Raw genomic sequence first — 27,478 nt, forward strand, 5'->3', positions numbered from 1 at the left:
ATCTACATGAGAAAAACAGATCCTTTAAAATTATTCTGACCAAAATACCTTTCCATAACCCCCACTATTTATTTTGGGGTAACAGGTTCCTTTTTGCCTAGTAATAGTGATGCTTTGTTGAGGCTTGGAATTGTTTTGTTTCTTCAAAAACAGAGTATAAAGAGTATTATATCACAGAATCCAAATTTTAGAAGGATCTTGAAGGGTCCTCCAAGGTCAACCAGTTCAAGTCTATTATTTTACAACTAAGGAAAGTGAAGCTAGCAGTTTAAATGATTTATGCAAAATGAAAGTACCAGGATTAAAACACAGGGCTCCCAGCTCTGAGTCCCATATGCTTTCCATTATGTTATCCGTATGATTCCAATCATAACATAAAATTGGAATCTGATTAACTCATCCTACTATTTTACTCCTAAATTTTTTTATCTGAAAAATATGACATTTTAAAAGAATCTTATTTCTAGTTCTTGACCATCAGATCTGAAATGAAACATTTAATCATTCAGTTTTCATTTGTGAGTAGAAAAGACAAGAAGACTAAAACTAATACTGGATAATGTTAATAGTACATTCTGTCAAGAAATTATAACACTATGGGAAGACTTTCACAATCTTCATAGAAATGTGTTTACTCTTCCCTTCGACTGTACACTGTACCCTTTTATCCTCCTATTCATTTTGTTATTGTAAAGCAATGCCACCCAATGCAATAAAACCAGGGAAAAAGAGAAATAATAAACATTCTATCCACTTATTCATTAAAAGATGCTAATACTCTGAGAGGTACTATATCAGAGAGATTCATCCTGTCTATCTCCATCTCTGGTAATCTCCTGCTACCTACACTGGTTTAAAAAAAAAAAAATTTTTTTAAGTTACTTTTTACAAAAGAATCTGTGAAAAGTTTCCTTCTGTTAGAGTAACCTCTCCAAGACAAGTGTTTCAAACAAAAATCTAGTAACTCCTAGTAAAACTAATAGATACTTTACCACTAGATACGTTGGGTTCACTGAAAGCTTTCTTGTTTATCCTTATAAAAGTATTAACTAATTACTAAAATGACAACTAAGAATAAAAGTCATAACTAAAGTTTTTAAAGTATTCCCACTAAGATACTTACTTTTGTCTGTTGTGAGCATTTTCTTTCCTTAAATCATTGAGGTTTCTTTCAGTAGTTCGAGCTGCCAACTTAAGGAAAATAATATATCTTTAAAAACATTTATGAAAACTTAAAATGAAAGATAAGCATATATAAATATCTCAATAATGGCATACAAATATCCCAGTCACTTAAGTAACTAAGTATCCATTTCAGTAAACTCAATGTAAAAAAATTCTAATTCAGAAAATTATTTTAAAAGGGAATGAGTTTCATATAACCAGAAGACATGAGCCTAAGGCTGCAGTTTAATCATGTACTTGCAAGAAAGCTTTTAGCTAGATGTGAAGTCAAGGATTAGCATTATTTGGTGCTGTAAATATCCAAATAAAATGACAAGAGCAATGTAACAGAACCCAAGCTTAGGAATTGAGACTCAGGATCATTATGCATGGCCATAGCATTGGCTATGGAAACAAAGTAACCGTCTCTGGAAAGAAATCACTATAATTCTGTGAACCTATAAAGGTCTAAAACAGTTTCAGAGCTGGTAAAGGCCATTTTTTTTAATGGCTGAATATAATCAAAGAATGCTGTGTGTTTATTAAGTACACAGCACTGTACAGATACATTCCTTTAGTCTTTTACATTTGCTTAGAGACACTTACATTTAATAAAAATCAGAGTATATATGTTTTAGAAAAAAAAGCTTACACTTACACCAAGAACATGCAATATACCCAAATAGTTGTGGGCAAAATTAAGCTTGTATAGAATACTGCATGTTTCCCAGTTATTCTGTGGACTCTCCAGATTACAAGCAACAGGGTGTGGAACATCAGACCTGCCAGATTAATGCAATCCACTAGAGCAAATGTAACGATCACAAAAAGGTAGATAAATTAACTCAGTCTGTAACTTTTTACAAGTAAAAAGAACTATATTATCAAATGTGTTCACTTAAAATGGTGAACTGCACCTGAGAATTGACTTTAACTGGGCAAATATTCACCAAAAATGTAGCTTAACCACATTTTAGCACTCAATATCAAAAAGATTCCATGTGTAAATCTTTTTCTGATATATAATTATATAATCAATTTTGTACTAACAAAAAAGAATACTACACCATAACAATTTTAGTTAACAAAATGCCAATTCATTTCACTTTTAATAATGCAGAACTAAAATCATTTCTAAATGTTGTCTATAGTGTAACATATTTACTATTCAGCATATGGCAAAAAAAAATGCATAGTTAAGTCAAAAGTAAGTTCTACTCTGATTATAGTATCGTATATATTAAAGATATACCTACAACAGAGAAATATAAAAATAAACTGATGGCAATGATTCATACTTGAAAAGTTTATACCCAAAGGTTAGCAAAAACTGTAATTACAGTGAATAACTGCACTGTATTCCAAAACATTCGTATTCAGATATTAAATATTTACAATATGCAAAAAAGATTCTATTAGGAACAGGTGTTATGGAAAACGAAACAGTCCCTATAAGCTTAAATCTGTGGTAAGGACAAATATAAATGTCCATAGTACCTGCCACGGGATACAAAAAAGCAAAGTACTATGACAGTTTGAAGGAAGAAAAGATTAAATCTAACAGGATGGAGCAAAGAAATGCTCAATAGAGAAAGTAACATCTGAAATTATGAAATTATTTATAACATTAAAATAGTGGAAACAAACTAAAAGTTTATAAAATGAGAAAGGTTTATATAAATTATAAAACATTCATAAAAAATATCTGTGATACATTAAGAAAGCAGGGTATAAAACGTTAATATATGATTTTGTTTTCTTAAACATATATATGTGCTTTATGTCTAAATGTATCAAAAAAGTATGGAATAAATTAAAGTAATACTGCTGATTACTTCTTTGTACTTTTCTACATGGTATGAACTTTTGTTCAATAAGTATATATTATTTTTATAAAATCTGAAAAATATCTTTTCAATTTGAGACATGAAGGGCATATTTTCTGCATGTTTTAATTTAAAGTCAATGTCATTATTTACTAAACAAGAGATTCAATGTATTGAAAAGAAAAAGTACAAGACTTATGAATCTGAAAGGTCAATTTTTCAATTTCCAATCTTCCCTCTCTAATCATGTGACCTTGGGCTATTTCCTCACCAGTAAGACCTGAATAATAATACCTATTTTACAGAGTTACAGTGTGGATTGAATGAGTAATATATGTAAAATGCCTTTAAGTGCAGTGCCTAGAACATAAGAGATATTAATAAACATCAGTTCCTCTCCATCTTGAAAAAGTAATTTGCATCTGAGTATTTAGAAACTGGTGAGAGGGCTTCCCCGGTGGCGCAGTGGCTGAGAATCTGCCAATGCAGGGGACACGGGTTCGATCCCTGGCCCGGGAAGATCCCACATGCCACAGAGCAACTAAGCTCGTGTGCCACAACTACTGAGCCTGTGCTCTAGAGCCCGTGAGCCACAACTACTGAGCCTGCATGCCGCAACTACTGAAGCCCATGCGCCTAGAGCCCGTGCTCCACAATGAGAGAAGCCACTGCAATGAGAAGCCTGCGTACCGCAATGAAGAGCAGCCCCCGCTCGCCGCAACTAGAGAAAGCCTGTGTGCAGCAATGAAGACCCAACACAGCCAAAAATAAATAAATAAAATTTTTAAAAAAAAGGTGAGGAGTGGTGAAGAAGACTAAATTCATTTCCAAGCCCAGCTTATTAATTCAAAAACAAATCTTCACTTGACCACTCAATACAGAAGCATACAAAAATCTCAAAATTGGGAAGGACCTTGATATTCAACACATATAATCTCTCACTGTAAGTTGAAATCTCCATTCCAAGAAACATCCATGCCTAAAAACAAAAATACCTTCCAAGCTTCAGTATAACAACAGTGATAATTTAACAGTTAATATCTACTGAGTGCTTACTATATGTCAGGTACCTGGCTAACAGAATTATCTTATTTAACCATCACAATAACTCTATGAAATAGGTACTAATGAGATCTCTGTCTTTAGGTAAGGAAACTGGTGGTAGATGATAGAGTCAGAATATCAACCAAGACAGGTTGACTCCAGACCCCATATTCACCCACTGTGCAAACTGCTTCCCCTTGAAGACTGCAAGGGACAAGTCTTCCAAAGGCCAGCTATTAACAATAGTTCTTCATTTTAGAGGGATCATCCTGATCACTAGCCAAAATCTACATGCTTATCACTTCCTCATACAGTTCCTCTGGAGCACTGACATGTCATTTCTCATGATGGTCTTTTTCTTAATGTGTAACAAGTAATTCAACAATGAGAATCAGATACCTGAATTGTATAACTTTTAGAATTAGGAGGGGCTCATAGATTATTACTTAGTACAGTCCCATTGTTTTACAGATGAGTAAACAGGCCCAGAGAATTTTAAGTAATTTGTCCACAAGTAATTAGTTGACAATCCAGTGCCTGAAACAAGTCCATGAACACTACCTCACCTCCCCCAAAGAGTATAAGCTCCTTGCAAAGAAGCAATGTGCTGAAAGCGGAGAAGGAAAGGTCAGATTTTGTGAATAACTGTATCATAACAAAGTATGTTCATAAGGAACATAATTTCACTACTGGTGAAATTAAAAGAAACTGATTTCTTTAAACACCACCTTTTTTCTCAGTTTTAAAAGTGTACTTTTTACACTGCTCATTTAAATTAGGAAAAAGAACAATTTGATGAAAAAGCCTAAGAAAATTTAATACTTACCCAATTATCATGTGCTTTTTTCTCATGAGAAATAATCTGAAAAAGAAAGTCATTAAAATAGTACTGACAACAATTTTTTTCAGTAAAAAACATTCACACCTACCACTATGATTTAGTACGCAACTCATAAACTCAAAAATAACTCAAGCATCTCTAAAAAGTCAGCAACTAACATTTTAAAGCAAATTTTCATATACATATGATCTACTCTATTATACTTTTAAACAAAAACTGAATGTAAAGACAACTAAAATTTTTGTCTAGTAACATTTCTATTTTACACAATTATCAACTACAATAGGAGGTGCCAATTAAGAGACAACTAGCCAGACTAAACAAAGGCCCCAATGCTGATATATGTTTATTTATTTATGCAACCCAAATTCCCAAATCAGCATCAGTTCACATGGCAACTTTAAACAATATCTTTGGTTCCAGAATCTCTGCCTACCTAGAAATGTTCCACAGCCATGTGCAAAACCTTAAGAGAGTAACTATACTCCTGCATCAAAACAGATACCAATTCAAACAAATCACAACTGTTTTAAGTCACTCACACACACAAACACACACACACGCACACACACATGCACGCACATACCTACCTGTCCTTGATAAGAATGAATGGTTCTCTCCAATTCTTCTTCTAGATCTTTGGCTCGCTTTCTATAAAGAACAAATAATCATTCTACTATTAACATATTCTAAGAAATTATAGAACACACTATCTCTACTGAAAATATTAATTAAAACACCTAGAGTGCTTTGTTTCATGTAACTCTAGAACTCCACATGTTAATCACCTTTATGAGGTTCTAAAGTATATTTTTTCCTGATATAATTTCAACATTAATTAAGCTTTAGGAGTACTACTACTTGGGTTTACCTAAATCAAGATCATGAAAAGATTAGACGGTATACTGGCTTATTTTTATTTTTAAGAAGCATAGTATTGGGAGATTTATTCAGACTTCATATAATCTTAATAGAACTCTAGGAAATTAATGATCTATAAGAAATAAATTGTTATTTATTACCTTTATAAGACTAAAAAGACAATTCCTTCTTTTGGATAAAATTCAAGCTTACTCTTCCCAATGTAAAATGAAGTATCACAACTATTTGGAATACTGTTGAATCTTGCCACTTATTTTCTCTGGGTTTTTATTATATCTACTATTTTACCTTAGCTCAGTGAGGATTGAGCTAAGGTAAAAACCAGACTTACGGTCTTATAAACACTTCTTCGTAACTTTAATTAAGGCTTACTCTCCTTTTGATGGCATACTTCTCAAATTGATTAACATTATATACATTCTTCCCCATGTGAACCAAAGAGGAAAGACCTTAAAATTAATCACATTCATAAAGTTCTTAACATTAACATAAAATAGGATCGCTCATATTCAAATCCAACTAATGTGAGAGATTTAAAATCGCACACACTGAAAGTGCGATTCCTTTCTATATTTTCTGTGTAATTGCATAATAGCAAGACATCTAAGGGAAAAATAATGAATCAAAAATATGTGGGGTTTTTTTGGTTGCTTTATTATTTTTTCTGGTATTGGGCTTTTGGATACTCTTCCCACCTCAAAAGAAAGGGGTAAAATATATTCAATACCTATAGGTCTCCAGCTCTTCAGCTGCATGGCTGATCTTTTCATCTGCTTTGGAAAGTTTCTCCTCTTTCTCTAACCGGTAGTTTTCCTCTGCTGTTAACTTCCTTAAAACAAAAAGTGTTTTATTTCTTTTACTATATGTCATAAAATAATCAATAATCAATTACTGCTTCCCATTTTACTGATTTTACTGATACTGCAAATATCAGTAAAAACATCACATGCAAGAAAAAAATGTACCTGAGTGTGGAATTTAACATTATAAACTCAAATGGTAAAGCACCTTGTCTAATACAGTACTAGTAATACAGAAGTTTCAAGAATTTTCTATAAGAATTTATCACAGAAATAAGATTATCAAAGGTAAATATTAATAAAAAATATTATGACTCTATATTATTTACCAAGCTTTCTAGTATAAAGTATTACATTTATTAGACAAGAAGTCACCAACTAATGAACTATGTTTCAATAATTTTTAAATTGATTGTTAGTTGTTAAAATAGTGATTGGGCTTCCAGGCCAGGACACACGCACATGCACACACACACACACACACACACACACACACACACACACAAATGAACCCAAAGTAAATAAAATTTAGTGTCCAACTTACTACTTCTACTTAACCATAATAGCTAATTTAATGAGCCCTTGAGCATGTGCCAGAAACTCTTCTTTCACCTCTATATATATTATCTTATTTAATTATCACAATAGCTCTACAAGAAGGGTACTGTTGGGCTTCCCTGGTGGCGCAGTGGTTGAGAGTCCACCTGCCGATGCAGGGGACATGGGTTCGTGCCCCGGTCTGGGAAGATCCCACATGCCACGGAGCGGCTGGGCCCGTGAGCCATGGCCACTGAGCCTGCGCGTCCGGGGCCTGTGCTCCGCAACAGGAGAGGCCACAACAGTGAGAGGCCCACGTACCGCAAAAAAAAAAAAAAAAAAAAAAAGAAGGGTACTGTTTACAAAAAGAAAAATGAAACCCAGAGAAACTAAATAACTAGACCAAGGCATACAGTCAGCAGTTAATGACTCCATTATACTACATCACCCATGTTGTTTCACACGGTATCATTAATAACACTGGTCCCTCAAGATATACTTGTTGAAGGCCACCGGAAAACATATTTGGAGTCCTACCTATGGATGCCTCACCTTTTTCATGAGCTTTGGGGAAGAACATGACAAACCACTGAAGAAATTCTACATGTCAACAATAAATGTTTTATATTCCACACACTACATTACCTATTGCTTAGGAAGCACTCCCCAACTCAATCCTAACCTAAAAAGAAGGACTCATTCCTAGGTTTACTGACAGAAACCATGAGGCTACCCTCATGGTAGCTCTTCCATTTTGTCAAGTTTATTTCTCTTTTATGCCTGGAGCAGTCCCCAGTGGCCAGAAGTCCATGATGAATAGAAAGGTTGTAAATTCTGAACTGAATCCAAAGCATGATTGAAGTACACAGCTTGGTAGTCAAAGAGCCTAACAAATCACCTAGCATCCTGATGTCAGTGGAGTTTTAATATTCTCTACCAGTTTCCGAACACATACAATAGAATCTCGTTATTCCCGCTAGTTATGGTCTATAAAGTCACCACAAATCCTAAATTAGCAAATACTGCTCCTAGGGGAAATACAGGGTTAGATTCCTATGAGCTCTGATCACAGCACTTTTATCATTAATACATAACCCTGTTGTATGTGTTTCTGGTTAAAGACACCTTATTTAATATATACTGCTGATTCATAACAAGGAACTCATGGCCCACAGCATTATAACTCATGCCTGAACAAAGTTTATCTGCACATGTATTTTCTCTAGAAGGCGCACCCCTGCCTTCCTGCACTTAGCAACGCTAGACAGCACTTCAGTACTACACTTGGGGACCATTTTAAACAGCTAAATCACCAAAAAAATAAAAAATTAAGATGTGGCCCTAAATAAAGAACACTTGTTTACAGAATGAGAGCTGAAACGAGAAGGCAGAGTTCTTGTTCGACATCAACTGGGAACATGCACACCGGGCAATTCAAATTTTCTGCCATTCTGTGCAAGTTTGCAAATGACCACTAAAGCTTTGCAAGTATTGATTTTTTTTAAAGATATTTTAATATACATGTTTATTTATATTTATTTATTTTTGGCTGTGCTGGGTCTTCATTGCTGCGCGTGGGCTTTCTCTAGTTGCGGCGAGTGGGAGCTACTCTTTTGTTGTGGTGCGTGGGCTTCTCACTGCGGTGGCTTCTCTTGTTGCAGAGCATGGGCTCTAGGCGTGTAGGCTTCAGTAGATGCAGCAAGCGGGCTCAGCAGTTGTGGCTCGCGGGCTCTAGAGCGCAGGCTCAGTAGTTGTGACGCACGGGCATAGTTGCTCCACGGGATATGGGATCTTCCCGGCCCAGGGCTTGAACCCGTGTGTCCTGCACTGGCAGGAGGATTCTAACCGCTGCGCCACCAGGGAAGTCCCACTAGTATTGATTTGGGGTTACAAATAAATTTTCACAAGTAGGTGAATTTACAAATACAGAATCCTCGAATAATGAGGATCAACTCTAAAAACTTGCATTAAGTTATAAAGAGGCTTGAAAGTCTGTTACATTTTATTTCCTTTAATGATGAAAAACATGTGATATAGTAGTATTTGAAAATCTGGTGTCTCCAGATAGATATCTCAAGGGTCTTCTGTGTATCTATGCATTCAAGCATCAGCATACATACACATACACACACACACACACACACACACAAACACAATCTTTCACTACAATATATAAAAGCACTAAACATATTTATTCATATATTTAACAAATACTTATTGAGTAACTACCATGTGCATAGTTTCAGGCACTGGGAATACAGAAGAGAAGAGAATGAAGTAATTATCTCATGGAGTTTACATTTAATGTGGGGAAGATTAAAAAAAAAAAGATAATCAATCATCAGAGGATAATGAAGAAAAATAAAGCAAGATACAAGATAAGGGGATAGGAAGGGGCAGGTATTATTTTAGTTACAGTAGCCAGGGAAAGATTCTTTGAGGTAACATTTGAACCTAGACTCAAGTGAAATGAAGGATTGAACCTAACACAGGGGAATAACCACTCCAGGCAGAAGGAACAAGTGCAAAAGGCCCTGAGCTACAGATGTGCTTGGCATGCTAAAGATCATCAAAAAGGCCAGCATGGCTGGAAGATAGTGAGGGAAAAAGAAAATGAATAAGCTAAAATTAAAGAGGTAGCAACAGGCCAGATCTTATAGGGTCTTGGAGGCCATGATAAAAGCTGTGGATTAAATTCTGAGTGTGCAGGCACTTGGAATTTCCAAGCAAGAGAGTGACAATACCCATAATTTATGTTTTAGAGGGCTATGCTACTGAAAACACATGCAGGAAGTTAAGAGTGGAAAGATGGAGACCACTCATGAGGCTACTGCAATAAACCAGGTACTAACAGATGATGGCTGGGATCAGAATAGCAGTGTGGAAGGTGGTAGAAAGTGGTCAGATTCAAGACATAGGAAAGCTGACAGAATCTGACAATTGACTGAATGAAAGAGAGAAGGCAAGGATGGCTTAAGCACCTGCTCTGAACAATTCAGCAAATAACACTGCCTTTTACTGAGACAAGGAACACTGGGCTGCAGCAATTTACACAGGGGAGAGGAATCAGTTTTATATATATCCGAGATGGAATTAATGGATACTTCAATTAGTAAGATGCCCACCCAGATTCCCAGACCTAGCTTGCAATATTGGGAAGTTTAATTAGCAATAATTTGCTGACTACTTATTAGAAGTTAAAGAGGATTTTGTGAACCAGCCTGGAAAGTCTACTATCATTTATATTTTCTTCCTTGAAGAAAAATGTGTCAAAATCAAATAACTTTCTTAAAAATAAATTGATGAAAAGCAACCCAGTCATAAATTGAGAACTGTGAATAATCACATAAGCCGCATGCATATGCAACATTTTTAAGCTACTTTACTTCCCACTCAGTGGAGTTACCAACATAATTTTTATTACCTGTGAAGTGTCATTTCATTTTCTTGATACAGTTCAGTCATTACTTTAAGTTTCTGCTGAAGCTTTTGAGTCTCACTTTCAAACTCTGTATTTTCTGACTGTAAAGATGCTTGTTCAGTCTGGAGATTTTTAATACACTCTACAGAAAAAGTTTTTAAATCACAGTTAAAGGAGCAAATATTCTAAGTTGCACAGTAACATTTCATAAAAATAAAGATTACCAAAAGTAATTAATAAACTAAATTCTTTGCAACAGAAAATTTATAAGGTATTTTGTTCACCTAAATACCTTTTAACATTTTAAAGAGCTATATAAATTATTATAAATTTTTTTATTATTTAAAGACTTACTTTAAAAACAAATTTCCTAAAACCTTCAATATTCTAATTCTAGCATCTAATTTTCAGTTTAGGAGACAAAAGCCACTAAAATTCTCAAAGTTTTGGTGATGAGGGTTTTGAAGGCAAATATTTTTGTTCAATATTTTCCATGAAACTACTTCCACATGATGAATAATGCATGTTTTTTATCTAGTAAAAACTTTATCCATTAATACTTAACTTCAACCCAGCCTCTTTTTAAGCCAAAATTTTGATATGTGTTATAAATCAAGCCAGAAATTTGGATCTTCTGATAACAAATGCTCTAAAGTCTTGCTAGTTTAAACCATATCAAGACTGGAAAGAAAAATACCAATTTTAGCTTTGTTTCAACCTAAAAGAATTACCTATGGAACTAAAATTAACAATTCTAATTAATTATGAATATTTTATAATTAGTGCAACCACTGTTTTTAAAACCTTATTACTCTTCCAACATAACTTAACTCAACTCCTCTAAGACTGAGGTGATATCTCCCCAAAAGTGTGTATGAATCACCACTATACCATATATCTTAAAACAAGGCAAAACACTCTGCCTAAAGAGGACAGTTTCAAAATCATACTAACAAGCATTAAAATTTTATTTACATGTAATAGTATATAATTATTCTAAAACATCTATTAATTAAAGGTACACACCAAAATGATAGTTTAAGTAAATACCTTAACATTGAATGATTAAATGTGCAAGAAATTGTTCACATCTGTCTTTCCACAGAAATTTTTAAATCTGTATCAGTTAAAAAGTCTGTTGAGCTACGCTTTAAGCCATTGCCACTGTTAAGTCTTAACAATTCTTAACAAGCCACTGTTAAGTCATTTAACTGAAATTAATGTTGGATATTATCTCTATTAAAATTGGATCATCCCTACTTTTTTTAAAAAAATTAAACCAACAGTTAAATCTTCATTATATTTTTGTACTTCTACCTTAACTATTTTGTTTCAAATCCTCTGTATCTTAAAAGAGGACTGTAAATGATTACTGAAAAAGGCAAGATCAGAGGAGAAACAGTTTAGAAGAAAACTTTCCTGTTATGAATAGAAGATCAATTATAGAAATTTATCTTTCATGACCCATTAAAAAAAAGAAAGATTTGGAAGAAGCATACAAACACAAAGTCTCCAAATACTACTTTTAGAAAATAATAATTTGCCAAGAAATTTTATTAAGTGATGGGGTAACTGGTGAGCAAATTCCTTGCTTTTCTAGCACTTACTACAGTTCCTCACTGAGAGCCTGTTAATGTACTAAAATATGGCTTCCTGGAAAGCAGGCTCCATATCTTTTCCTCCTGTAAATCTCCCATGGCTTTTAGCACTATGCTTTACATATAGCAAAACGTTATTTTTAAGTTAATATTAATGTTTTTCAAAATCCAAAAATAATCCAACTACCAGTATCGTGTGAATAGGACAATGATAATTTTTTAAATAATCTGTATCTCTGGTGGTTCAACCTTTTCAAAAAGTGTCTTATTATAAATACAGTTCATTTATTTTAGAAATTATTGAAAATACAGATAAGTACAAAGAAAACAGAAATCTGTCCCATATTCAAAGAGAATCATGGTTGACATTTGAGAATGTCCTTCCATTATTTTTTTATGCTAACAGTTACAGTGATTTTTTTTTTTTTTTTTTACAAAATGGAATGTTACTTATATCAACTTTAAAAAATTTCAAACATAACTAACTGCATTTGTTTACTTTAGGGAAAAAACACTATCAGCAAAATAAATAAAAATCTTTTCAATAAAAAAAAACTTCAGTTCTACAGGTCTAACATCATTCCTGTATGTGCTAATACAGTATGCATGTACATTAAAGGAAAAAACTATTCTGTAAAAAGTTCTGTAAAATACAGTAGTACCACTACTAAAAATCAATTTTGCAGTCAACAAAGATTTTTTTTTAACATCTTTATTGGAGTATAACTGCTTTACAATGTTGATAGTTTCTGCTGTATAACAAAGTGAATCATCTATACGTATATATATATCCCCATATCCCCTCTCTCTTGCACCTCCCTCCCACCCTCCCTATCCCACCCCTCTATTAACATTTTTAATTTGCTACTTTTTAACAACTAAAACCATACCATGCGTATGACACTGAAATTCAAAGGTAAGTAGTTTACATGTTTTTTAAAATAATGCCATTAATTTTATATAAATATGGAGAAAATGATATGGCTTTACCAACAACAATAAAACCTCATGATTAACTTTTCAGATAACCGACAAAAGTAAAAGTAAAAAAAAAAATCAAATTGTATCTCCCCATAATTGATTCAATTAATGTACCATTCTCTATAAGATGTATTTATTTAGAAAAACTTTTTAAGTATGTAGATTACCTACCTGTAAGCTCTTCTTTTGTTTTATCAGCTTCGGATAATTGAGTGTAAATTTGGTTTCTTTCTCCTTCTAGGGTTTTTAAAGAAGCTCTTAACTTCAAAGAATGGGAGAAGGAGAAGGAAGAAAAGCAACATTAATCAATTATACCAAAAAAACAAAAAAATCTCAATACACCATCCCAATCCCTTGAAGCTCTTTTACACTCTGATGAAATTATTGCCTAGACTACACAAACCAACAATGTAGCTTCCATCCTGGAAAGTTAGCAAAGTCATCAATAGCTGTAAATCTCCAAAAAGGAACAGAGAAGATCAGTGACAGATGCTTGAATAGTGGCTATCTGCTTTCAGCACGTAAGATTTTTCTTTCGTTTTTTGTATTTTTGTGTTTTTTTTTCCCCCTTCAGTAGAAGCTTTGGAGTCTTAATGACTGGACCGCCAGGGAAGTCCCAGCACATAAGTGTTGATTAAAGCAGCCTTCAAACTACATTACCAAGACTTCACATAGATCAATAAAGATCAGGATACCACTATTAGGATGAAAAAGGTTAGGGATAAACCACAAGAAAATGAATCTAATACCTACTTCTCAAAATAAGATATTAGGCAATAGAGGATCAGAAAATACTGAGACCAGAGGATGAAGAATGCACAAAGAGGGAAGTATGGGAGAATATATAGTAAACATTCTTAATATATTCCTTATCCAAAGAAATGAGTGTATACCTTGAAAAATTTTATGATAAATTCTAAAAATTAACAATATGAATTTTATAATAACAATAGTTACTATAAAAAAGAAAAAAGCAATTGAAGAAAATTCTGATCACTTCTAAAAATTCTATCACTTCATGGTAACTATAAAATGGACTTTTAAAAGTTACTAGGACATATGGATGTTTATTTCTTTGTCTATATTCTTTACATTTCTGTAGTAATGCAAACCTTAGCAGCATGAATCAGTTTCTTCAAAGCTCCTTTTGGTTGATTATCTATAGTGAAAAACAAAAACATAATAATAAATTGAGAAAACAGTGCAATGCCACAACAGACATTCCAATGATTTTATTAGTTCACTCAACTAGAGCCTTATAATCCCTCTTCTTGCTACAATAAAGAATTTAATATAAGGCAGAACAGCCTCGAACCTGCTCCCAGGAAGCTAAACTAAAAAAGCACTGGAAGTACCATAGTATCATCTAACAAGGTTCTTCACCACTAACTCCAAGAACAGAGTTATAACAAGGATTTGGTATTCACCTAAATCCAGCCCACCGTCTCAATTATTCTTAGAATCCTTCAGCATACAAAATATGAGTGGAATTGTACTCCAAATTAAAATAACATTAAAAAGCATGAGTTTTCTCATTAGAAAAAGAATTATTTCTTACAAGATAAAACAGAAGTGAAAAAGTATAAACAGAACTATACGTATTTACTTTGAAATGTACTTTTCTTCCAACACATTAATGCTATCATCAAAGAAAATCTTTTAAAAAATCACACCTTCTCCTTAATATTTGTTAATTATACAGGGGATGGAGGGAGAGAAAAGAGAAAGGGCACAAAAGTCAAAAGAACTATCATTGGGGGAAACTGGATGAAGATACATGAGACTTCTCTGTACTGCTTTTACAACTTTCTGTGAGTCTATAATTATGTCAAAACAAAATGTTCTTTTTTTAAGTCAAAGGAATTGGTTTGAAAATACACTAAGTGGCTACAGTGAACCTAACTTTTGCTGAGTTTCCAGACTGCAACCGGCAATGGCAATAAGAATTTGGGATGGCCAAGATTAAAGTACTGTAAACATCTGAACCATCTAAAAAAAGAGGTATCCTGAGGCATTCATTTACATAACACTCGTTTTTCAAACTACTCACCCAGCCATTTGATCAGTTTACAGTACAGGGAAAAACAGGCATGGAAATGATTATGACGCAATGTGAAGAGTGCTGTAATGTACAACATATAAAAAGAACAGAAAGGAAGAAGACTGAAGGTCTATCTGAGAGGCTGAAAAAAGATTTACTGAAAAGGTGTTATCCCAGCCGAAACAACCATAAGGGATAGTGAGAGAGGGACAGAATATTACACAAGTATATAAAGAACATGGTGCACATGGGGAACTAAAAGGAAATACAAGAGCCAGTCATCGTTTTCGGTAAAAGAGGATAAGTCATGACTTAATACCTAAGTGCGCACCATTCCCTGAATCACTCTTCATTTCCAATTCCAAGTTATCATCATCTGTTATGTCTTCTCCAAGCACAGCAGCCCAGTCTTTCATCTTTTGTAAGCGCTCAGTCAGAGACTTGACATTTAGCAACGGGGGAAAAAAAGAGAGAGGGTAATACCTTATGCTAACAGCTTTACAACTTCTGAATGCATACTTGTAGTCTAAAAATCAATCCACATAGATGACGGTACAGGAGCTCTTATTCTCCACCTGGCATAAAATATGTAAACACTCTCAAAAACTCACATTTATTTACTATTAAACTCTGCAAGTTAAAAATCAAAACTGGTTACTCCTAAATCAAATACAATACTTGATAAGGGCCCACTTTTGCTAAAAGTATCACATGACTATAAAGCAACAAAACATATCTTAACGTGATGTTTCTCACTTGCCATAGTAAGAGTGGACATTAACATGAGAGTCAATTTTGTGTGAAGTCAAACAAATCCTCAAGTGAGGTACATGATATATAAAAAAATCACAGATTTCACAGATTCAATTTATTCAAGTAAACAACTAGCTGAGGAGCTCAACTGACATAAAGAAAAGGAAATTATAAAAGAGAATCTGAATTGGAACATTAAAGGTTTTCCAACAGTACTTTTTTGAATTTTCTTAAATAAAGGAAGATTTTCTTAAACCACAGAGAATAAAATAGACTGTCCCACATATTTCTGTGGAAGGACCCACCTAAAAAAACCCATTCTGCTCTACAATTTCCACCCTTCGATCTCCTCCCTCTTGAGTTCCAGGCACAAATATCATGGCCTACAACTTTGAGTAGAGCTTGAGATTAGCATCTCATTCTTGTTCTGTTAGGAAGAGTCCCAAGTTCTTTAGTAGAGTAAGTTTAGGGAAAAAAAATGAAACAACAAAACAAATAAAACAAATTATGAATACAAATCCTAAAGATGGAATCTTAAAAACATCCTTAGTAGCAACGTAAATAGCATAAATGTACAGCTTCCAAGATGAAAACATCCATTTCACTGTGTAGATTACAGAATGTTAATTGTACAGCTTATTACTTAGTATTTACACTTGAGTATCTGTTTGCAGTTTGAAAGTATAAGATCTAAAAGGGTAGGCTGGTGGACATATATACACTACCAAATGTAAAATAGATAGCTAGTGGGAAGCAGCCGCATAGCACAGGGAGATCAGCTCGGTGCTTTGTGACCACCTAGAGGGGTGGGATATGGAGGATGGGAGGGAGATGCAAGAGGGAGGAGATATGGGGATATATGTATATGTATAGCTGATTCACCTATATATAATGCAGAAACTAACACACCATTGTAAAGCAACTATACTCCAATAAAGATGTTAAAAAATTAATTAATTAATTAATTAAATTTAATTAAATAAAAGGGTAGGCAGGAAAAAGTGGTAGGAGGGAGAGACAGGGCGTAGGGAAAAAAAAATCAACAAATCCGAATAGTAATATCAACTATTTTATTCCTATTGGAGTCAAATTTCAATTAGATTTACTTAAAGTAGTCCTCTCTGTAAAAAGTACATGTATCAGTTAATCTAGTATTAAAGACATTCACCTAATACACATAACCTCATTTGTCCAGTTTATAAAATTCTTTCCAACCTCTTCTTTTCAACAAAAAAAGATGGCAATCTTAAGATAAAAGGTAAAATCCAATATCCTTTGTCTTTCTTCACTAAATACCCAGGCTAAAATACAGAGGAGAGAAGAAAAAAGGACACAGGGAATATAGATGTATATATACTACAAATCTACAAAGTCTTCAAGGAACATTAGGCAGCAAGGATATCAACACTGGTACAAATTGGAATGTATGCCCAAAAGTATACTTCCTCAAATTTGGCCAAATAAATTATCAAAATAAAAGCTGCTAAAAACAAAAATTTTCAAATTCCATAAATTAGTATAAAATTCTAGCTTAACTCATTCACTAAACCAGCAGGGTCATTTACCTTCATCTGATTTTCTTTATCACATAGAACTTGTTCCACATGTACTTTGGAGTCTTCGAATGTTATTTTCTGTTTATTAAGTTCATTCACTTTTTCTCTCCATTCTTCAGCTTCTTGTAAAAGCTAAAATTCAAATCCCAAATAAAAAGAAAAGCAACTCATATTATCTCATCATACTTATGTGTAGGTACACTTATTTATATATCTAAGGTGTATCATTAATAGAACCTCACAAAAAGGAAAAGCACCTCATTATCTTATCATATGTAGGTGTAGATGCACTTATTTATATACCTAGGTGTACCACTAATAAATATGCAACACAATGTGTTACTGAGAAGGGAGAGAGAAAGGGAGCGGGGGAAGGAGAGAGGAAGGAAAGGAGGAATGGAATGAGGAAAGAAGGGAAGGAAGGAAAGCGGGAAGGAAGGAAGGGCTCCTGTTTTCAAAGAACTTTCAAAACAGGGGTAAGGCAAAATAAGACACTTAAACATTCGTCAACTGATTTACATAATAAACTTATATCAAATAAAAAGGTTTCTAAGACAAGCATATTTGTTAGATTTGGCCATTCCTTATATCCCATATAACATGCCATACCTTACTTGTATTAAAATTTATTTTTTTAATCATGTGCCATTTTGTGGTTAATTAACCTTCAGAATACCATTAATCTAGAACAGGTCAAATTCTGCATAAATAATCTTTTACTGTATATACTTTTACAGGAGAGGAAAGATTTTCTCAACATGAATAAAAGATAAAGATTGTTATAAAAGATAAACTTAACTACATACTGCTTAAAAGCTTTGCAAATCAAAAAATAACAGAAATAAAATTTAAAAACAAGTAACGAGAAAGAAATTCTTATATATACCAAAGCGTTAATAACCTTAACATGCAAAGAGCTCTTAGAAGTCATTAAGAAAAATAGCCCCCCCCCCCGAAAAATAGAATCAGCAAACAATTTACAAAAGAATCGGCCTATATATATATATATATATGAAAAAAAAAGGCCAATTTTATTTAGTCTTTAAAACTCTATTCTATCAAATAGTAATTACTGGGTTTCTCTGAAAAACTAAGGCTTCATTAGCATATTCCCTAGCACAAGAAAAACCAATCCTTCTCCATGCATGTATAATAGAATAAGACAACACTGACAGATTAAAAATAAATAAGAATTGAAGAATGAAAGATTTGGTGATTGGCTGGTCTCTAGTGATTTACTAAAGACACTGCATACACAGCATGCAGTCTTATAAGGTTAAAGAAGGAACGTGTTAGAACATGGAATCAGTGAATACAGAATAGTTTATTTCAAGAACTCTGGTGATTAAAAAGGAATTAGATGAAAGCAGTTATAAAGAGTAAGACAATCTAGGTGAAATTTTTTTTTCAAGGTACAAAAGGTCACTTTTGATTATATTGATAACATAGCAAAATTAACACAGGGTGTACTTTCTCCTGAAATCTACTAAGATGACAGTAAAGAGGTTTAAGGGAAAAAAAGCATAAACCCTCAAGGAAAAAGAGAAAACGTGATGAGGAAAAAGATAATTCTAGAAGTGGAAAGTGGAAAGAGATGGAAGCACAGTAAAAGACCAGACAGAAGTGAAATCTAAGGCAGAAGATGGGAGACTCTAAAAGCAGGTTGACTTGATACAACTCAGAATGGCTTATGGTTTGGAGGCACAAGTACTATGGTATATGTGGAATGAAAAGAGGAGGACTACTCAAAAGTCTTTACGAAAAGCAGTTAGAAAATCCCCTAAGTTCTCCCCGCACACATATACACACACTCTAATGCTCAGTCCATCCCTCTCCCCCACACACACCACTGTCTTTCACATGCATGCACACATGCACGTGCACAGGCACACTCACACACATACACACACATCTGGCAAGAACCTGGAAGGTTATTCTCTGGAGAGCTAGAATCTGAAACTCTGGGACACCTGACCCAGGTAAAGGTGTGAGTAACAAGCTGAAAACATAAAAGCATTAAGCAAAAGTTGACTTACTGAAATGAAGAGTGAGATACCAGCCCTCCTGACCTCACTAAGCTGCTTACCTCACTGCTGGGAAACAGGCTTATACCTCCCAAATGGGAACTATGGAGGAGTCATCCCTGTGGAAAATGGTCTTTGAATACCAACAATCAGGGATCCTCCAATGAAATACCCTAGCCAGATTACCCTATGGAGGGGTCCACAAAAAACACACACAGGGCTTCCAATTAGATTTGGAGAGCTTCACTATTAAATGAGCAGACACCCAAGAACCATCAAATACCTGAAAAAAGAAACTCTTAGATAAAAGACATAGACTAAAACAGAAAATAAAGGAGCTCAAAGGAAACAAGGCAACTCAGGGAAGAACATGTCAAAAAAGAGAAAAAAAAACCCATAATATCCTCAGCAAAGTAAGACACTGCACCCATGAAACCAGAAAAAGGCATAAGCAAAAAAAGAACTCTTACAAGTGAAAAATAGCAGAGAATAAGTGAATGAAAGTTCCACAGACACAAAGAAACCAAAAAAGACATTTTCAATAATTTCATATATCATACAAAATACACCCCAAAAAGTATGAAATAATTTAAGTAAATTTCCCAGAACTGAATCAAGAGCAAGTTTCCAGACTGAGAGTATCCAACAAATGTATAGAAAAAGACCCACACTAAGGCACACCATCATGAAATTTTAGAGAACTGGAAACAATGAAAGATATTAAAATTTTCTACCGGAGAAAAGAGTAGGTCACAAAAAAGGTTCAGTAATCCAAATAGCACTTGACTTCTCAAAAGTAATATGGAAAATGAAGACAATAGAGCAATTATGTCAAAATATCAAGAAAAAAAAATTTCAACCCAGAAGATACCCAACCAAAATGTTAACAGTATGAAAGAAGAAGACAGTCTAAGTCATGAAAGTTTTTTAAAAATTACCTCCTATACCTTTTCTCAGGAAGCTAATCAAGGGAATTCACCACATAAAAGCACAGGTAGGACACAGGAAATAAAAGATCTAACACAAAAGAAAGACAAGGGAAAGGATGGGGGTGAAGTGAAATCTCAGAACAGCAGAAGTATAACAGACCTAGAGAACAAGTTCCTACTGGACCAGGAGGATGGAAGACCCCAGGAAGGACTGCTTCAAGGAAAAAATGAAATTAATAGATTAACCAAAGCATTTGAACACATAAATATTTACATAATCTCTAAAAGAGATATATATGATTGAACTACAGATGAATTACAGATAGGTATAAAAAGAAGACAATTATTAACTCTAGGGCAAATAAAATGTTGAGTGAAATGGAATATGTAATCAGAGCACACCATGTGTCTCAGCTGTAATATTTAGAAAATCATAAATAATGTAATCATTAAAAAATTTTCCCACTGAAAAATTATAACTATCGGGAGAACAGTTGGAGAGGAAATATATTTGGGTATGTGGCAGTGTATACATATGTGGGGAGGAAGAGGGTAAAAGTTAAATCCTCATTAGATCTGCCACAACAACTGCTTCTGTCTTCAGGGCCCAGACACACAGCTGCAATAACTCATGGTATTCTCTGCCCTCCTTCAGTCTGGCTTTGAAGATTTGTGCTAAATGCTATTTGTTATTATTATTATTAAAATGCTGAGTGCCCGGGCTTACTTTCACTCCTGGGGGAAGAGGGTTCCAGGAATACAGACCTCTGTATCCTATATAAAAGAGACACCATAGGACACACAGGAGATTGTCCTGATCTTGTGGTCTCCAGAAAGAGCCTACTTTTGCCCCTAGCATGGGTCAGTCATGACTATGCCCAGAACGTTTATAATTACATACTCACAAGCTGGAGTCCCTTTACAGTACAAACCTGTTTCTGGCTTTCCTGAAGTTGAGAATTTTCACTCAAAGCCTCTTTTATAGCTACCTTAAGTCTTTCTTCATTCATCTGAAATATTTTGAAGGTTGTTTTGGCCTAAGTAAAATACAACATATTGAGATTACAAGAATTAGTTTAATACAATAGTTCTTTTTTACACACACTCCCTGAAACATGGAATTAAAGTCAAAAACATGCCAATATTAATAGGAGAGACAGCATGCTGTAGCAGAAAAAAAGTCTGGCCTAGACTCAAGGTCTAGTCACTCAAGGTCTAGTTGCTCCGCCACTAACTTGCCACATGACCTTGGACAAATGATTTAACCTCCTGTAACCTTCTATGTACTATGCGGCAAATTCTGTTAACTTTCTACTCTCTGTCTCTCTTACCAGAATTTAAAATCCACAAGAGGGGCTTCCCTGGTGGCACAGTGGTTGAGAGTCCGCCTGCCGATGCAGGGGGCACGGGTTCGTGCCCGTCCGGGAAGATCCCACATGCCGTGGAGCGGCTGGGCCCGTGAGCCATGGCCGCTGAGCCTGCGCGTCCGGAGCCTGTGCTCCGTGACGGGAGAGGCTACAGCAGTGAGAGGCCCGCATACAGCAAAAAAAAAAAAAAAATCCACAAGAGCCTTTCTATTTTGTCTACTAATATTAAGTGCCAATCACCTTCAACAGTGACCAGTACATAGCAATGGCTCAATAAATACTGTCCAATGAAAAAAATGAACTTTCCTCAGATACCCTGTATTTTTAAAATATATCTGAATTCTATTATTATAGCTTATTCTTTAATTATAAAAGTAATAGTAAAATGTAAGTGATTTTCAAAAGCAACAGAGCTATTAAAGTAATTCAACTTACTTCAGATACTTGTGATTTGAGGGACTTTGATTCATCTTCTAGGGACTGTATCCTTTTTGAAATATCCACCATCTAAAAAGGCAGTATAAATCAATAAACAAGTATATACTAAACTCCTCCAGTTTCCAAGATGCCATATATATTAACTATATTATTAACCTAACACTTTTGCTCCAAAAGTGAGGGTTCAAATTAAGAAACATTCTCAGCCATATGCTTAAAGGGATTTCATACAAAAGTTACATAACAACAGTATTTCAACTCATCTTTAATATTTCGTAACACTTAAGTTATATAGGCACAAAAGAAGTCCACTAGCATCATATCTTACTAAATAATCTCACACACATCAAGATCATCCTTAAGACAGATTTTAAAATAGAAAGACAAATAAAGGAAAGTTAAAGTTCTTAATACAAGTTTTGAGTAATTTAAAAAAATCCACTATGTATGTGACTGTTCAACTTAAATTATTTGTGTGAGCTACTTCCATAGTGCAAATAGAAAATTTCTATAAGAATATGAAAGAAATGTAACATAATAATGGTAACCTCTAACAAATGAAAAGAGCTAGTGGATCTGGAAATTTTTATTCTCCACTTTACAGCCTTCTGTACTCTTTGGATTTCTTTTTTTTTTTTTTTTACAGTGCATGTAATACTTTAACCAAAATCATATCATTTTTTTTAACTCAATAACTTTCTTTTTCCTACAGTTTCCTCAAACACAAGTCTTACCAATTCATCTTGTTCCGAATGTTTAGATTTCTCTTCTTTTAACTCTTTTTCTAGAATGAGTATTTCATCCTCAAGTTCAGATGTGGACCTAGTCAGCTTTTCACAGACTGCCTAAAAGAGGAAGCCAACTTTATAAGACTGACATGGGAATTTTTGGTCAAGATAAATCAGATGAGTGTAATCAAATGCATACACTATAAGTTAAATAAGTCTAATTTATATATTTGTTCATTTTTATAACACTGAAATAACAGCAATACTAGCAGGTATCGCCAATTTTTTCTATAAAGAGACAGAAAGTAAATATTTTAGGCTTGAAGGCCACATAGTTTCTGTCCCAGCTATTCAAGTGATATGCATATGTAGTGAGAAAGCAAAGGCTATATGTAAATGAATGAGCATGGCTGTGTTTCAATAAAATTTTATTTACAATAACAGGTGGAGAGCTCAGAGTGTAGTTTGCCAACTTCTGCTCTAAAGCATTGTAAAAGAAACGATAAGAAAAAACCAAATTTAATATAAATAAAATTAAAAATAAATTCAAAAAACAATCAAGATAATATTCTACACTGAATTAAGACATATTTTCTGTGACCTTTTTAATTTAAAATGATTAGTTGTTGGATTATTCCAATTGGATTTTAAATACTGTAATAAACATACCTCTGATATTTGTGATCCTTCAACAAACTTGTTAAAAAAAACCAAAAGAATCAAAGAATTTAATGCAGGCCAAAATAAAAGTAGCACAAGTACAAACGATATCATACTGGTTAAAAAACTCACTTATATATATATATATATATATATATATATATATATATATATATATATATTTCCCCAAATTTGACTATCTGATTATATGAATTCTCTGACTTGAATCAAAATTACTCTATTGTTTTGATTTTATCTATAGATTCAAACATTAATTTTTGTAATTATATCACATTATAGTTTATATTCAACTATGTTTACCAATCTTGAAAATAAACACTATATGTTTAAAAAAATTACTAAAATTAGAGGAAAACTTCCAAAATATTCATTATAAAGTAAAAATTTAGCTAATTTTATGGCCAGATTACATAAATTCAATGCCTGAGAATAAATCGGTGTGTTTTATTTTATCCACAACATCACAAAGCTTGAGTAAATATTTTTGCTACCAGTTTTTGCTGTTTTGTCAGCATACTAAATTCCTTATAAAATTATCTTTTAATCAATCTAATAAATTACTACCATAACAGCAGTTAAAACAGAGGGTCAACAAATAAAATACAACAATTTTAACAAGTTCTTAAGAATATTAATAGGTAACAAATGAAGAAAGAAAAGGTTAAGAAATTCATTTCATTTGGAATTCAATTTATAATTTCCTTTGGACTCTACTAAGAAATTTTGATTCATGATACATATGCTTTCTGATGATTACAGACATCAGTGATTGAGAACCGCCAAGCTGAACTGACTGAACTCGTATAACAAAGGTACAAAGTCCATTGTTTTCTACTTTAATATTAGTATGCTTTTTACAACATTTCCATCTCTAAAGAAATTGCTATTACTTACCCTAATCTGTCGTAGCTTAGCTAAATGACAAATTATCACAGCTTCCTTCCTTACTATTACCTAAATCATGCCTCACTCAGGAGAGCTGACTCTTTATCTCTTCCAAACTCCACATTCAGTGGCATCATGTTGGTACCTTGAAATTGGTCAAGGTGGGAGTATTTACACAACAGAACCCAGCAAATGCTACAAACAAAGGCTCCTGCTTTCTAAACAGCCAGTTGTTAAACATTTACCAGCACACCACCGTGTATAACATAAATCTTTGGTCTAATTCTAGTCAGCTCCTAATACATTGGTATGAGGTAAAGACAAGTACTGCCTCAACTTACATAATTTTTCATTGCCAACTATTCCTGAATTTATGAAAATAAATCCTATTTTTCCTTCCTAGAGCAAACTGAGTCAAAAAAGAAATGGTTACCTTAATACACTTCCCAGGAATGAAGAATCAAGAGCTTCTATATAGCTCTAGGTTACATTGAACTGAATATGCTTCACTCAAAACAAGTTACCAACAAGAGCTCAAATTTTTAAAATACCTTACGCTACTTACTAATATTCTGTTTCCTATATTTAACTTCTTAAGTTTTAACATCTAGAGATACTCTTTCACATTTCCTTTGAAATGTGAGTTTTGAGAAGATACATGACTTTCAAAATTTATGTTATTTAGTAAGAATCTTCCCCCTAACTTTTATAATTATACTATTTGTTTTTACCTCCAAACTTTGTGCTTCTGTTGACTCCTTCTCAAAGCTGGCATCCTTTAAAGATGACTCTAAGCCTTCATACTGAAAGAAAGCAACACTGTAAGTAAAAGGGCCGTAAATTTTATTCCAAACTACACCTGCCCTATGACCCACCAATTCCATGAGAAGGAAGAGTAAATCCTCACTGCAGAAAGATAACATTGCCCACAGTTTCAAATTTACCACTATAATTTCTGTTACACTATTACTGATACTCAACATAAAATAATCTGGCATTCAAGAAAACAAGAGCTGACTGAGAACCAAGAGAAAAAAATAAGCAAGAGAGCAGACTCTTGGAGGATTCAGGTAATACAGTTCTCCTTCAGACATTAAAATAAGTAAGCTTGATATGTAAGAGGAACCAAAATAATTAAACCAGAAAAAAAGAACTACAAAAACAGCCACACAGACTTTAGAACTGAAAAAGGAAATAAAAGAAATTAAGATGGTTTAAAAGATGATTAGATACAGATGAAGACAATTAGTAAAATGGAAGCTAGATTAGAAGAAAACATCTAGACTGAAGTGTGAAGAAAGAGATAAGAAACCCAGAAAAGAACATAAGAGATACATGGGATATAGTAAAAAACTAAAATACAAGTATTTAAAATTACAGGAAGAGAAAAAAAAGAAAGCAATAACAATATTTGAAAAGGTTATGATCAAGAGTGTTACAAAACTAAAGAAAGTCATTAAGCCACAGATTCTAGAACATCATGAAGCCCAGGGATGATAAATAGAAGAAACCACATCTAGACAACTAGTAACGCTGCTGAAAATCAAAGATAAAGAGAAAATCATAAAAGTAGCCAGATAGTTTCTTATAAAGTTATACAATACCTGCCCTATGACCTACCAATTCTAATACTAGATATTTACAAAAGAGAAATGAAAATATATACCCCACACACACACACAAAAAGATAGAATGATCATAGCAACTTTATTCATAATAGCCAAAAGCTAGAAATAACCATATTAAGTGGTAAATGGATAAAAAAAATTGTGATATGTTGATGTAATGCAAATTTACTTGCAAGTTAAAATAAAAAACTACTAGTATATGCAACAACATAGTGAATCTCAAAAATACAATGCTAACTGAAAAAAGGCAGAAACAAAAGTATGATTTCATTTATACAAACTCTGAAACAGACAAAAACTAATTTATGGTGATAGAAATAAAAACGGTTGCCGGCAGGGGTAGGGGACTGAGTGAAAATGAGCACAAGGGAAATATAAGGGTGATAGAAATGTTTTATGTATTGATGGGAGTGGTAGCTTCATGGGTGAATATACCTGTCAAAATTCACAGAACTGCATATTTAAGAATGTCCTTTTTATTATATGAAAATTATACCTCAATTTTTAAAATTGAAAGAGAAAAAATACAAAACAAGATCACCAAATTGCAATAAAACTTATAGCTGACTTTGACCCACAAACAACATGCCAAGGAAAAAAATCAGTAAAATGAGATGTCCAAAGTGCTTAAAGAAAATAACTGCAACTGCCAACTCAGACTTCTATAAAGAGCATTATACAAAATGGAGAAATAAAGACGTTATCAGACAAACAAAAACTAAGAGAATTTATCAACAGTATATTCCAGAAAAGAAAAGACCAGGAAGCTTCTCTATCCTTCAGGAGGAAGGAAAATCATCCCAGATAGAAGGTGGAAACGAAAGAAAGAATAAAGAACAATGGAAAGAATAAATGTGTGGATAAATTCAAATGAATCTTGACTGTTTCAAAGAATAATAAAATGATTTGGAGGTTTATATAAAGTCAAAATACAGTGCAACAGGGCTTCCCTGGTGGCGCAGTGGTTAAGAATCTGCCTGCCAATGCAGGGGACATGGGTTCGAGCCCTGATCTGGGAAGATCCCACATGCCAGGGAGCAACTAAGCCCGTGTGCCACAACTACTGAGTCTGCGCTCTACAGCCCGCAAGCCACAACTACTGAAGCCCATGTGCCTAGAGCCCATGCTCCACAACAAGAGAAGCCACCACAATGAGAAGCCCGCGCACCGTAATGAAGAGTAGCCCCCACTTGCAAAAACCAGAGAAAGCCTGCATGCAGCATCAAAGACACAACGCAGCCAAAAATAAAAATAAATTAAATAAATTAATAATGAGAAGAAAAATACATATATATATACTGCAACAGCACTTAAATAAAAGGGGGCAAGTGGAATTAAAGCATTCTAAGATCTT

General features: G+C 33.8%; 1 protein-coding gene across 6 annotated transcripts in view; it reads right to left on the reverse strand.

The window, feature by feature from the left end:
- Positions 1 to 27,478, reverse strand: part of MIA2 (MIA SH3 domain ER export factor 2) — a 109,021-nt gene that overhangs the window by 25,633 nt on the left and 55,910 nt on the right. For 5 of the 6 annotated variants that reach the window (XM_060004639.1, XM_060004643.1, XM_060004642.1 and 2 more), the window contains 14 exons: positions 25,228 to 25,299; positions 23,600 to 23,626; positions 22,937 to 23,047; positions 22,200 to 22,271; positions 21,330 to 21,434; positions 17,454 to 17,576; positions 15,455 to 15,575; positions 14,207 to 14,253; positions 13,266 to 13,356; positions 10,519 to 10,657; positions 6,485 to 6,586; positions 5,466 to 5,526; positions 4,861 to 4,896; positions 1,124 to 1,191 (listed from right to left, as the gene is read on the reverse strand). In XM_060004639.1, coding sequence (XP_059860622.1) covers positions 1,124 to 1,191; positions 4,861 to 4,896; positions 5,466 to 5,526; positions 6,485 to 6,586; positions 10,519 to 10,657; positions 13,266 to 13,356; positions 14,207 to 14,253; positions 15,455 to 15,575; positions 17,454 to 17,576; positions 21,330 to 21,434; positions 22,200 to 22,271; positions 22,937 to 23,047; positions 23,600 to 23,626; positions 25,228 to 25,299 — 1,175 coding nt within the window. The remainder of the gene's footprint in view (positions 1 to 1,123; positions 1,192 to 4,860; positions 4,897 to 5,465; positions 5,527 to 6,484; positions 6,587 to 10,518; positions 10,658 to 13,265; positions 13,357 to 14,206; positions 14,254 to 15,454; positions 15,576 to 17,453; positions 17,577 to 21,329; positions 21,435 to 22,199; positions 22,272 to 22,936; positions 23,048 to 23,599; positions 23,627 to 25,227; positions 25,300 to 27,478) is intronic. The other variant, XM_060004640.1, reaches the window with a different exon arrangement.

Source organism: Delphinus delphis, chromosome 2 (assembly GCF_949987515.2).
Source record: "Delphinus delphis chromosome 2, mDelDel1.2, whole genome shotgun sequence".
Lineage (NCBI taxonomy): Eukaryota > Metazoa > Chordata > Mammalia > Artiodactyla > Delphinidae > Delphinus > Delphinus delphis.